Source organism: Chiloscyllium plagiosum, chromosome 41, assembly GCF_004010195.1.
Source record: "Chiloscyllium plagiosum isolate BGI_BamShark_2017 chromosome 41, ASM401019v2, whole genome shotgun sequence".
Lineage (NCBI taxonomy): Eukaryota > Metazoa > Chordata > Chondrichthyes > Orectolobiformes > Hemiscylliidae > Chiloscyllium > Chiloscyllium plagiosum.
The window spans coordinates 11,027,388-11,040,855 of NC_057750.1; the positions used below are offsets into that span (position 1 = coordinate 11,027,388).

General features: G+C 42.9%; 1 protein-coding gene across 1 annotated transcript in view; it reads left to right on the top strand.

The window, feature by feature from the left end:
- bckdha (branched chain keto acid dehydrogenase E1 subunit alpha) overlaps positions 1-13,117 on the top strand; it is a 66,316-nt gene extending 53,199 nt beyond the window's left edge. The window contains exons 8-9 of the mRNA XM_043680936.1: positions 9,060-9,231; positions 12,649-13,117. Of these exons, the coding sequence (XP_043536871.1) occupies positions 9,060-9,231; positions 12,649-12,819 (343 nt within the window). The 3' untranslated portion in view covers positions 12,820-13,117. The remainder of the gene's footprint in view (positions 1-9,059; positions 9,232-12,648) is intronic.
- The last annotated feature ends 351 nt before the right edge of the window (positions 13,118-13,468 follow it).

Genomic DNA, 13,468 nt, shown 5'->3' on the forward strand with positions numbered 1-13,468 from the left:
GCCTCATCTTCCGTCTAGGAACCCTCCAACCACAAGGGATGAACTCGGATTTCACCAGTTTCCTCATTTCCCCTCCCCCCACCTCGTCTCAGTCAAATCCCCCCAACTCAGCCCCGCCTTCCTAACCTGCAATCTTCTTCCTGACCTCTCCGCCCCCACCCCACTCCGGCCTATCACCCTCACCTTGACCTCCTTCCACCTATCGCATTTCCAACGCACCTCCCCCAAGTCCCGTCTCCCTATCTTTTATCTTAGCCTGCTGGACACACTTTCCTCATTCCTGAAGAAGGGCTCATGCCCAAAATGTCAATTCTCCTGCTCCTTGGATGCTGCCTGACCTGCTGCGCTTTTCCAGCAACACATTTTCAACCTTGCAAGAACACAACAACAAATTCATGTGAGGACTTGATGTATTATTCAAGCACCTCAAAAACATTGTTTGTATTGAACGCACAAAACTTTCCATTAAATTTCCATTACTATTCTGTAATGACTCTTCTCTCAGCTGAATAAATATGCTGCTGTTGTGGAGCTGAGCCAACATTATACACTGTCAAACACAGGAGCTTACCTCTTCAAGCTGAGGACAATGCACCTGATTGAGTAATTCAGGCACTTAGACTATGACCTGAGGACAAGTTCAGATCCCAGTGAGGCAGCTGGGAAGTTAAACTCCATTAATTGAGTAAGTCTAGGACGAAAAGCTAGTACCCTTAGTGGTGACCACGATATTATTACATTGTTTCACTAGCATCCGTCCGGGAAGGAAGTCTGATGTCCTTATCCAGTTGGCCTGTGTGTGATTCCAGACCCAAGTCACGTGGCTGATTCTTAACCACTGAGTTAGCTATTCCGATCTGTTCAAGGAGCCAGCTCACCAACACTTTTTCTAAGAGCATTTAGAGATGGGGCATAAATACTGTCCTTGCCAGCAATATGCACACTTCCTGAAAGCGTATTAAAAACTTTGCAAGTAATGAGATCAATTGTCGTTCCCTGACACACCAACTGAGTCATCTGACCTGAAGTCACACTTCACTTTCCAATTCATTGATAAGAATCTCCTCAAAAGTTGTTTAAACCATTCATGGACAATGTTTGACTTATCTCACCATCAGCCCTGGAAGACTCAGTTTTCTAGTTGAAAGCACTCCCCTCAGACCAGGTGGAGTTTATCTTGAGCTAACTGGAACCCTGGGGACAGACAGCAGATGCCTTATTGACCCTTATCTTGCACCAGGAAAATACACCCCATCTCTTTCATAAATGAGACAGAGAGGCACGGTGGCTCAGTGGGTAGCACTGTTTGTTCACAGCGCCAGGTTCAATTCAAGCCTCGAGCAAATGACTGTGTGGAGTTTGCACATTCTCCCCGTGTCTGCATGGGTTTCCTCTGGGTGCTCCGGTTTCTTCCCACAGTCCAAAGATGTGCAGGTTAGGTGAATTGGCCATGCTAAATTGTTCATTGTTTCCAGGGATGGGGTTAGGTGCATTAGTCATGGGAAATGTAGGGTTGTAGGGTAGAGGAATGGATCTGGGTGGGATACTGTTTGGAGGCTCGGCGTAGACTTGTTGGGCCAAATGGCCTGTTTCCACACTGTAGGGTGGTATGGTATGGTATGGTATAAATTTATACAAAAAACAGGATTGACATCATTTAACCCCTACAATTTTTTCTTTGTCTTGGCTCCCTTTTCATATTCCTCCATGACCCTGTCCCTCTCTACCTTTGACACGCTCTCATGAAATCTCTGCATTCCTCCAATTTTGTACTTTTATATATTTCTGTTTTCAATCACTCCACACTTTTTGTTGTGGAATGACTGTGTACAGTTCTGGTCACTGCATTATAGGAAGGATGTGGAAGCTTTGGAAAGGGTTCAGAGGAGACTTACTAGGATGTTGCCTGGTATGGAGGGAAGGTCTTATGAGGAAAGGCTGAGGGACGAGAGAGAAGATTGAGAGGTGACTTAATTGAGACATATAAGATAATCAGAGGGTGGACAGTGAGAGCCTTTTTCCTCAGATGGTCATGTTTAGCACGAGGGGACATAGTTTTAAATTGAGGGGGTGATAGATATAGGACAGAGGTGAGAGGTAGTTTCTTTACTCAGAGTGTAGTAGGGGCGTGGAAGGCACTGCCTGCAACAGTGGTAGACTCGCCAAGTTTAAGGGTATTTAAATGGTCATTGGATAGACATATGGATGAAAATTGAATAGGATAGAATAGATAGGATTCAGATTGGCTCCAAAGGGCCTGTACTGGCGCTGGAATGTTCTATGTTCCTTCAGTTGCAGAAGATCAAAGCTGTGGAATTCCTTCCCTAAGCACTTCCCCACTCTGCCTTTCTTTCCTTTTAAGCCACATACCTCTTTGTTAAATTGTGACTAAATGTAATACCTCACATTATAACACTCCTGGGACGTGCCTTGGGATGTTTTACTACGTTAAGAAATATTTATGTTTAATGGAAGTTTTTTTTAATGTGGTGTACCTAATTCCCTCTTGACGGTTAATAATGTTCATTCTGCTCCAACAACATAACTGCAGAAAAATGGTAAAGGAACAGATAACATAAAAGACAACTAGAAATCAGGAGGGATTATTCTGCACATTCCTGCTTCTCCTGTAAGACCCTCAGTTTGGTTTTACATTTTGTGCCAAGGGGTGTTTATGGGGGTTGTTGCGAGTATTAGGAACAGCATCATTAAGTTGGTATAATCTGTTGGGGTTTCAGATAGTTAAGCTATCCTGTGTTCTGTTTTCTTATGTTTGTGTTTCATTTGGTAAACTTGTAAATAAATTCTGTACATTTAAAACTTGAGTGGTTTGACCAGCTGAATCCCTCCTGGAGTATCTGTGTTACACCTGATTAAAACAACTAGCAAAGTTAGGGTCTGGGCTACTTTCTTGAAATGTTTTGAGGGGGTCTGGCCTGGTCCATAACACAAGATACAGATTGTTGCTACTATGCATCAGTGGAAGAGGAAGTGATGTCGAAGGTGGATGACAAGCAAGCAAGCTGCTTGGTTCTGAATGTTGTCAATCATCTTGAGTGTTATTGGCACTACACTCAACCAGGCGAGTGGAAAGTATTCCATCTCTCTCCTGACTTTGGTACAGACACAGTAGATTTGTTATTCACCGCACAGTTCTTTATCTCTGACCAGCTCCTGCAGCCATAATATTTATATATGGCTGTTCCAGTTCAGTTTCTGGTCAATGAAATTTGCATTTCCAAGATCTGGAGCACCGCATGAGCACATTTGCTACAAGAAATAGAAGTCTAATTCAGAAGCCGTGCACCCACACGTCATGACAAAGCTGAATAAAATCACATGTAAGTCAACTCTGGAAGATCTAACCACAGGCTTTTTTTTATGGCTCATTTCACAGAAACCTAGTGTCTGGCGGTGACATGAGATCTGTGCCTGACAAACAAACATTGTATCATCAGCAGCGTCCCTAATACAACCAGGGCAACTGTCCAGCTGCAGACTGTGGCATTGCCAGCTGCCACAGTAGCTGCCCTTTGGATCTGAGGTAGCTGGCACACAGAATCTTTACTACAACACTTGGGTTAGAATTTGTGCGAGAAGGAAAATAGATTTAAAGTCAAATCTGTTCACATTTCCTTGTCAAGGCTTTGGAGCAGAACATCAAAGAGTTGCTAGAATGGTTTCAGGCATTAAGTAGCTTGGAATGATTGCAGAAGCTGGGGTTTTGCTCTCTAGAGTAAAGAAGGCTATTGGAGTTAACAGATTTGGAGGAGCCGGTGTTGGACTGGGGTGGACACAGTTAAAAATCACATAGCACCAGGTTATAATCCAACAGGGTCCTACTCCACAACCACCTGATGAAGAAGCAGCGTTTTGAAAGCTAGTGCTTCCAAATAAACCTGTTGGACTGTAACCTGATGTTGTGTGATTTTTAAAAGAGTTAATAGAGGCATTTTAAAATCACAGACGTTTTAGAGTAAGTAAAGTTTCCAGTGGCTGAAAGGTCAATGATGAGAGGAAACAGATGTAAAGTGATTGGCTAATGAATTGTTTGGTGACATGAAGAGAAATTGTCTTGTTCAGTGAGTGATTAGAGTTTGCAATATACCGCTGAGTATTGTAGTGAAAACAGGTTTAATGGGAGTCGCATAATTAAGATAAAGTTTTGTAGAGATACAACGAAAGAGAAGAATGGACCTAATTGGATTGCTCTTAGCATTAGCACAGATGTAAAGGGGCTGAATAACCTTTTTCTGTCCTGCACTATGAACCCCACGCTGTCCTCACACACCTCATTCAGAGTCTGTATTTTGCTTTCAAATCAATAGGTTGTGTTTTGTCCTAACATCTTTGTATTATACAGAATCAGCTAATGAAGGTAAAATCTTTACACCTTCCTCCTGGTGTCACCTTCAGTGAACAGCATCTTAGGAGAGCTGGCTGACGTGGTAGGTTAAGGCACAGATTGTTTTAAGGCACAGGAGGTTAAAAGCATCCCAGACAGACAAGATGGTAGTCTCTCCTGTCTACTGGATGTAAGGTGTTTTAATCCTCTGACACAAACAGGCAAAAGAAGCAATTATAACCTCTTGTTGCACGATCATCCTAAATCCACAAAAATAATCCATGACCTCAATTTCTGTTATTTCAATTTTATATTGCAAATTATATATTAAATAGCAGATACGAAGAAAGCTAGAGCTCCCAAAACCCTTCACAGCCCTGAACGTTCTCTAATACAATTTCAGCTCATCTTTGAAGTTTTATCCTCCAATTCTCATTCTGGTAGCTGCACCCAAACAGTCCAAGTTTCACCAAAATTTCTACAGAAGCTTCTCAGGCCTGCTCACATCAGTCTTGATGTCATGGATCCCCCAGACACCCCCTTATCTGCAGCCTCAGTGATAAACCCATGCACTGTATGGCCAGCTCACACTTGAAGTGAAAGAAACCACTGCAACTCCCTGGTATTTATCTGTTGCCAGCTTCAGGATACAGCCGCCATTTTCTTTTGGTTCAGCTATTCTACTCCTTGGCTGAAGGAAAACTTGGTCACATGGGCGCTGCCAGACAGATCAGGTGTTTTGCCAAGTCTCTCAAAAAAGGAAATTCTCTCCTTGCTGTTCAACATCTTGGTGACAATTTTGTCAGTTTCCACCACTGAGTGCCCAATGCTTCATTTCCCATGTCAACGAACCCTTTTTTGAGCAAGGTACTATTTTGCCTGGGACTTTCTCTGTTGGACTGCTACCACTTTTTATAAACTAGAGCTCGTCCAAACTCTGCTGCACATATCCTGACTGACACTAAGTCACGGACATTGTCTGCATTCTGTCTCATTTTCTAGCTGCTGTGCAGACTTTTGCAATCTGTACACAGCAGCAACTTCCTGAACAGGAAGTCAACGGGTCAACATGTCAATTGGTGTCTGTGGACTCTCCAACTGGCTAGAGTGAAATATTGGTCGTCGTTGTGCTGACTGATCTACCATCAGTGCTCAGGTTGAAAATTCTCAACCTCTCCTATTAAAATCTCTCCTTTTCTCTGCAAGTTTTTCTACCTTTATAACCCTCTTAGAAATCTGCGTTTCTCCAATTCCTGATTTAAACCGTCCCACCATTGCCAGCCATGCCTTTCTCTAGAAACCCATCCACAAACCTGCCTGCTGTCCACCTTTAAAGCCCTCCTTAAACCATTTCTCTTTGACTAAGCTTGAAGTCACCTCCTTTGCCGCAGTGTCAGTTCATGAGAATTGCCTGAGGCCATTAGGTTCAGCTGCCTGAAAGGGAAACCTCAGTTCTTTAGTCTGGGCTCGCCCTGACCCAGGAAGCCATTCAGGCAGTAGACTGTGTGCTATTTGTTAACTTCAATACACAATATCAAATGGTGATCACATTAATTTCCTATTGGCCAGGAGCCATTACATGGTTACATGAGTCCCCTTCCAAGTCTCAAATCATTCATCATTGTGAACATCTTGGCTTAAAGAACAAAATGTGAAATATTGTCTGTTGCTGAGTTTCGATATCCTCTTCATCTACATTGAGTAAGTAGTTTGATCTACTCATTAAATATTAATTGAATATCATTCCCTGGGCTTTCTCCAGCCTCCCTCCGTCTGCTTTCAGAAATGTCACAGAGTGATGAAACATTAATAATACACCTCCTGGGTAGTCAAAAAGAATCATTAGAGGTTGCTGTGACCCAGCAACCAGCTCTCAATTGTACCAAAGCATCTCATCCATTGTAACTTTTTAAAAAAATAAGAACAAAGATCCTGGCTCCTTTTCTCATAGAACCATAGAGATGTACAGTATGGAAACAGACCCTTCGGTCCAACTCATCCATGCCGACCAGATAGTCCAACCCAATCTTGTCCCACTTGCCAGCACCCAGCCCTCATCCCTCTAAACCCTTCCTATTCATATACTCATTCCTTCTTTCTATCCGAAATCAAAAAGGCAGATCCAACAACTAATAATCTTACAGATGTATTATTTATAATAATGGCACTGTTCAAACCCTCCAATCCAAAAGCTGTATATGTAGGCAATCATTTGCTTTTGAATTGTAGACCCTGACATAAGCATACATTTGAATGCCATAAAAATGACGTTCAGGGGAGACAATGGGTGAGGTAGTGATTGAAAGGGAGCTCCCTTTTCTAATAATGCTGTACAATCTTTTATATCCATTTGAACTGGTAAGTTACTCCATGGTTCAATATTACACCTGATAGATGGTATCTCTGAAAATGCAGCCTTTCCTCAATACTACAACACAGGGTCAATCTCAGATTCCAACTGTTGTCAATCTGCACCATACCTGAACTGCTGTATCCCCTAGATTTTGGCAGGGACAATAGGCTAGCCACCCTTGTAGCTTTAAATTCAGTAATCCAGGTCTGGTACAGTCAATCACTGAAATAAAGGCTTGTATTTATACAGTGCCTTTCGCATTCCCCTACCCTGATCCTTACAAAACATTTTAGAGCGGCAGCCTATTTACAGGCAGGAATGTCCCACAAGCAACAATGTGAAAATAAAACAATTTATTTTATGTTGTGAGGTGAGGGGGAAATATTTACCAAGACACCAGGCAAACTTTCATGTTCTTCATTAAAATAGAGACATGGGACCTTTAATATCAACCCAGGAGGGTGAAAGGATGTTATTAAACAGGAAAGGATGTAAAAAAGATTTTCAAGGATATTGTTGAGACTGGAAGGTTTGAGTTGTAAGAATAGGCTGGAACCTTTCCCTGGAGCGTAGGAGGCTAAGGAAGTGACCTTTTGGAGGTTTATAAAATCACAAAGGGCATAGATAAGGTGAATAGCCAAGGCCTTTTAGGGGAAAGATTTAAAAGGGTGCTGAGGGTCAACTTTGTCCACAGAGGGTGGTGTGTATATGGGATGAGCTGCCAGAGGAAATGATAGGTGCAGGTACAATTACAACATTTTAAAATACATTTGTACAGGTACATGGATAGGAAAGGTTTGGAGGGATATGGGCCAATGCAAACAAATGGACTAGTTCAGTTTAGGAAACCTGTTTAGCATGGACAGCTTAGGCCTAAGGGCCTGTTTCCTGTATGACTCTATGAGCACTCGGGTTTAATGTCTCATTCAGTAGCCTGAAACACATGTCACAAAACTAGTCCCTTTTTTTCTAAAGGCTGTTCCTTGGCTCAAGGAGATTCTGTTCTTGATTTTTTTCAAGGGGCAATAAACTGGGCCAGGCTCCGATCAGACTGGTTTGGTACAGAGATGAAAAGGGTTTGAGAGGCATTTTGTTTATATGTGAACAGGTGAGATGTCAGGCCAAAGTGGTCATGGTTTAGAACTGACCTGTATAAGGAAAAGGGAATGGTCAGCTTTCTAGCTGAGCTGAGCAGTTTTAGTTCAGTCTTGAACTGGTTGGAAGTTCAACAGGGAGCTGTGTCGAAACTATCTCTCTCTTTCTGCCCTTCAACTTCAACCTGTAAGCGTGTTCCATTTATCCTGGTTTTTAAAGCGGACTGTTATGTATATTCAGAACAGCATGATTAACTCTAGTTGGATAGGCTGAGTTCTGAAGGGGTTCTTTATTCTGTTCTTTATGTTTCATTGTGTAATTTTGTGAATACATTTTTGTCTGTTTTAAAATCTAGTAGTCAACCTAGCTAACTTATTCCAGGTAATTTTCCCTGTACACTTACTGAGACAAATTGCAAAGTTATGGTCTGAGCTCCCTGCTAAAGAATGTTTTGAGTGGTCTGGCTTAGTCCATAACACACAAGTCGTCATAGATTATGGGCCCATGGTTCTGCAGTGGCAATTGAACGCGCAACCTTCTGACTCAAAGGCATAAGTGCTCGCCACTGATCCACAGTGCTATAGTTAACTGAGCTCAGGTGCCTAGCTGTCAGATTACAACAATTGGACTCCATAGACTGTGGCTGTTTTCCCTGAAGCATCAGAGGCTGAGGGGTGACCTTGTAGAGGTTTTTAAAATCATGAGGGGCATGGATAGGGAAAAGGTCGAGGTCATTTCCCTAGGGTGGGGGACCCTAGAACTAGAGGGCGTAGGTTTAAGGTGAGAGGGGAAAGATTTAAAAGGGACCTAAGGAGCAACGTTTTCACACAAATGGTGGTGCATGTGTGGAATGAGCTGCCAGAGGAAGTGGTGGAGGCTGGTCCAATTACAACATTTAAAAGGCATCTGGATGGTTATACGAATAGGAAGAGTTTAGAGGAACATGGGCCAAGTGTTGGCAAATGGGACTAGATTAATTTAGAATATCTGGTCGGCGTCCTTGAGTTGGATCGAAAGGTCTGTTTCCATACTGTACATCTGTATGACTCTATGACTTAGGCAGTAGAGGCAAAATGTCAGCCAGGATTCCTGCTCCCAGTTCTAGGGACCATAGCTCCACCACCACAAGAATTCAGCTGTGATAAAGCTACTTGCTGGATGCTCATTGTCACTGCATCATAGCAAATGGTGTGCCTGTGGCAAGCACGATATATAGCCAAGCACAATACACAGCTAATTGTGGAATTGAATTCTGAATCTCTCCAGGATAGGCCACCACAGTACCAGTGATGACAGCTCAGCCTATCGATCTGTGGATGAAGTAAACTACTGGGACAAACAGGACCACCCCATCTCGAGGCTCCGACACTACATGGTGAACAAGGGCTGGTGGGACGAGGAGCAGGAAAAAGCTTGGAGGAAGCAGTCCAGGAAACGGGTAGGTATTAACACTGACGTTCAGTGCAAAAACTAAACAATGAGTGCTTTCCTATAAAGCAGCATGACCCACACTTCATCTTGTACTTTGTTGAGCGTAAAAAATTCTGAGATGTCCTGCTAATGACAATGCAAAGTTTTTTTTTGTTGCAGTCTTTCACAAAGAATTGGAACTCAGTATTGCATTCTAATTGAATCAGGTTTTGTAAATCCACGATTTTAGCAGTAGGATTCACATTTTGCATTGTATATTGTGTTACTCAACCACACAATGCTGACTGAGTATCTAGTTGTCATGCCCCGACCGTCAAACTTCCTGCCAGGGTTAATCAGTCAGCTGCTAACTAGATTCCTGCGGATCAGTGGGAAGTCAGCTGATCAATGCTCAACAGCGTCAGCTCATTTCCTTTTGCATCCCAGAAAGACAAATCAGAATATTCTCTCCAAGGAGTGGAGCTCTGGGAGATCAAAGAGATTTTGGATTTCTTGGCCTGTCCACATCACTTAAAAGTCAGAAGACAAACTGTGATCGATAAGACTAATGCAATGTTGGCCTTTATCTCGGGAGCTGTAATACAAAGGCAAGGAAGCAATGCTTCAGCTGTAGCAAGCAGACTGGTGCAAGTCACGGTGTGCTAGAGTGAAACCATTTAAGATGCTGGCATTAATTCTAGTCTAAGAGAAACCTCACATGCATTAACATGTGGTACTTTGCACATATATATTCATTTAGCATCTACCAGCAGTCACAACAGTCAAAAAAAAATTCACACACTCCATTCTTTTGCCTTGTCAGCAAATGCATAAGAAGTTCAAACTTCACATGCCTAAGGTACACAAGTATGACATACCAATTGCATTGTCTATTGCTCAATTTCTACTTGTGAATCAGAAATGCGAGTAGTTGGCTTGCAGGGTCAGCTTATGTATGGGACAACACTGGCACAGAACCTGGGTCAGGTGCCGATGGAGCACCGCTCCATTTTAACCATCATAGGGAAGGATATTTGCCTTGGGAGTAGCTACAAGATTGGTTCATGGGAGTGGTACGGAGGCTGAAATGAATAAGTTGCATAAACACAAGACTCAAGATGTTTGCAGATGGAATGATAGGTCGAATGAATGGGCAAATATCTAGAAAGCGGAAGATGTGGAAAATGTGAAGTAGATTGCTTTGGCAGAAAGCAGAGTGTCACTTAAACTGAACAAATGTAGAATTTCGAGGTACAAAGGCATTTAGGTGTTCTAGTGCCCCAGTGTCAAAATATTATTACACAGGTATGATGTGTAATGAAAAAGGCTGATAGGATTCTGTCCTTTATTACGAGAGTCATTGAGCATAAAAGTAAGGATGTTATGCTGCAGTTACACTGAACATTGGTGAAGTCACATCACTAATACTGTTTTGAATGTGCTGATTTGGTTACCTTCTTTAAGGGTGAATGCTAATGCGGTAGAGGCACATCTGAGGTTTATGAGATAGACAGCTGGACTGAGCAGGTTGTCTTATGAGGAAAGGTTAGACAGACTGGGCTTATGTCCCCTGGAGTTTAGAAGAGTGAGGGCTTGGCTGAAAATGTGTAAGATCCTGAATGATCTTGAAAACGTGGAAAGGATATTTCCTCTTGTGGATCAGTCCAGAACTAGAGGGCACTGTTTTATAATTGGGGGGCTGTCCTTCAGGACAGAGATGTGGAGAGTTTTTCCTTTCTCTCTCTGAGACTTGGGAACTCTATGCTTCAGAAAGTGATGGAGGCAGAGTTATTTAATATTTTTAAGACTGAGGTGGATAGATTGTTATTAGGCAAGGAACTGAAGGTTATCAGAGGGTAGGTGAGAATGTGGAATTTGAAACACAAACAATTCAGCCTTGATCTAATTGGATGGCAGGGCAGGATCAAGACGGCGACTGAGCTACTTGTGCTCCTGTTTTATATGTTCAGCTTGCCTTGAGGTCAGAAGATGAGGAGAAGTGTTTGAAATGATAAAGAGGTGGGTATAGAGACCCTGCTTCCCTGGTATAGCAATCCAGAACAAAGGGACATCTGTGGAGAGAAATAAAGAAGGATCACTGGACGCAGAACATTGATTTCTCTGCACACATGCTACCAGACCTGCTCAATTTTTCTAGCGTATTCTGTTTTTGTTTCTCATTTCCAGCATCCACTGTTCTTTCAGTTTTTTTCTTCGGACGAGCCTCAGTGCAGCTGCGCAGCTTAGAGAGAACACTGGTCTCCTTTTTCCTCATGTTTCTAGGACCTGAGGAGGGGAAGAGTAGCAAGGATGTCATAGAAAACTCTTTTTTTTCAGTAGTTGCAAGCATTGCTGACAAGACTGACATTTGTTGCTATCCCTAATTCTGAAAGTGTTGGTGAACTGCCTTCTTGGGTTGTTACAGTCCTTGGGGCGCCAAGGTAGCTTAGTGATTATTACAACAGTGTGGCTTTCTACGTTGATTTGAAGGGCAGTTAAGAGTCCACACTGCTGAAGGTCTGAGTCACATAGAGGCCAGACCAGTTGGAACAAGAATCATGTTGGACTCAAAATGCTAACTCTGTTTCTCTCTCCACAAATGCTACCAGACATGCTGAGTTCACCTCGCACTCTGTTTTTATGTCAGATTTCCAGAATCTTCAGTACTCTACTATGCTATACAGAGCTGGAAGATATGTGTTAAAAGTAAAAAAAAAAAATTCTTGTTGCAGTGCTACTATTAGTTGAGCCGCACCATGTGCAGTAACTTAAAGCAATGTCTTTTGTTATAGGATGTGATAATGGTGAATGCTGTAGCCTACATTCCCTGGCTTCAAACCCAGCATTCAATCACTTCCCTTCACCCAGAGCTCTAATCAGGAGTTTGCTGTGTGGACCACAGAAATTACATTTCCTCTTAATTTCCTGATCTTTCAGTTGCGGTCTCTGTGTTATTCAAAAAGCATAGAACCCACTGACAAGCTGGCTGGCAGATATAATGTCAGCCTTCAGTGGCCTGGGTGAATTTTCTGCTTATAGCCATCTACCCAGAGTGTTACAAACAAGAGATACAAAATCATTGTTGTCTGAGGTCTGCAGTGACTCGACACCTCACCTCAGCAAGAAACACAAGAAAACATTGAAAGTCAACTGCAGATCCAAGGCCCCGGATAAGAAATTCTACTTCTGGATTACATGCGGGAGTGTGGGTGTTGTGCATATGTTCTGTTGTCCCTGCAGTGGGAGTGTAGATTAAAGTATTTTATTCTTTGCAATCCATCAAAGGGTGGTTTAACAGCAATGTCAGTGGTGTTGTACAGGACCAGAGGTGCTGTAAATCTGAGGCACAGAATGCATTTTAAACGCTAGAAGGGAGCTTCCTTAATGATGCCGCTGATAAAATGCTGCCCATTTAACGAGTTGACTCTGCAATCTCTTTTGCCAGGTCATGGAAGCCTTTGAAGAAGCTGAACGGGCACTGAAACCAAAACTGGATCACTTGTTCTCCGATGTATATGACGAGACCCCAGTCAGCCTCCAGAAACAGCAGGAGGCGCTGCAGCGGCACTTGAAGATGTATGGAGAGCATTACCCCATTGACCATTATGAGAAATAGACCGACTGTCTATTGCTGTCACCTTCCCCCCCCCCCCCCCGATCTGCTTGCCTATGAATTTCTGTTTCGTGTCCTGTCTCAAAAAACCACACCCCCTCTCCATTCCTAAGCCCCACCTCACACTACCCTCTTTCCCCCACAACCCCCAAACCTCTAATCAGAGTGCTCTGTTCGTAAGAATTATAGGAATTTGATGTCATAGATACTCAATGAAATCCTGGTCTTCCATGATCACCTTATCCCAAATATGGGAATGATGTCATTAGAGAGGTCGCTTCATTCACAGCACTGTGCGTGATCAGTCTGATTGCAGGAGATCAGAATTATCCAGCACACTCTGCTTACAGAAACGGAGGGGGTGGGGAAGACAGAGTCGTGTTGCTGGAAAAGCACAGCAGGAAAGGCAGCATCCGAGGAGCAGGAGAATTGACATTTTGGTCATAAGCCCTTCAAGACTTTTTAGAATAGGCTGATTGTCCCTTCTCGCTTTCAATGTACTGTCAGTTTCAGGAGGTCAAGTTATGAATAGACCTCTGCGGGGGAGGTGGCCTTTTCAATTTACTCCCGCTTTTGATCTGCAGAGTGAATTTATCTTCTCACTCTCAAAAGGGAAGGGTCTGCAATGGTGCTGTCTTAGCTTGTGGTGTGT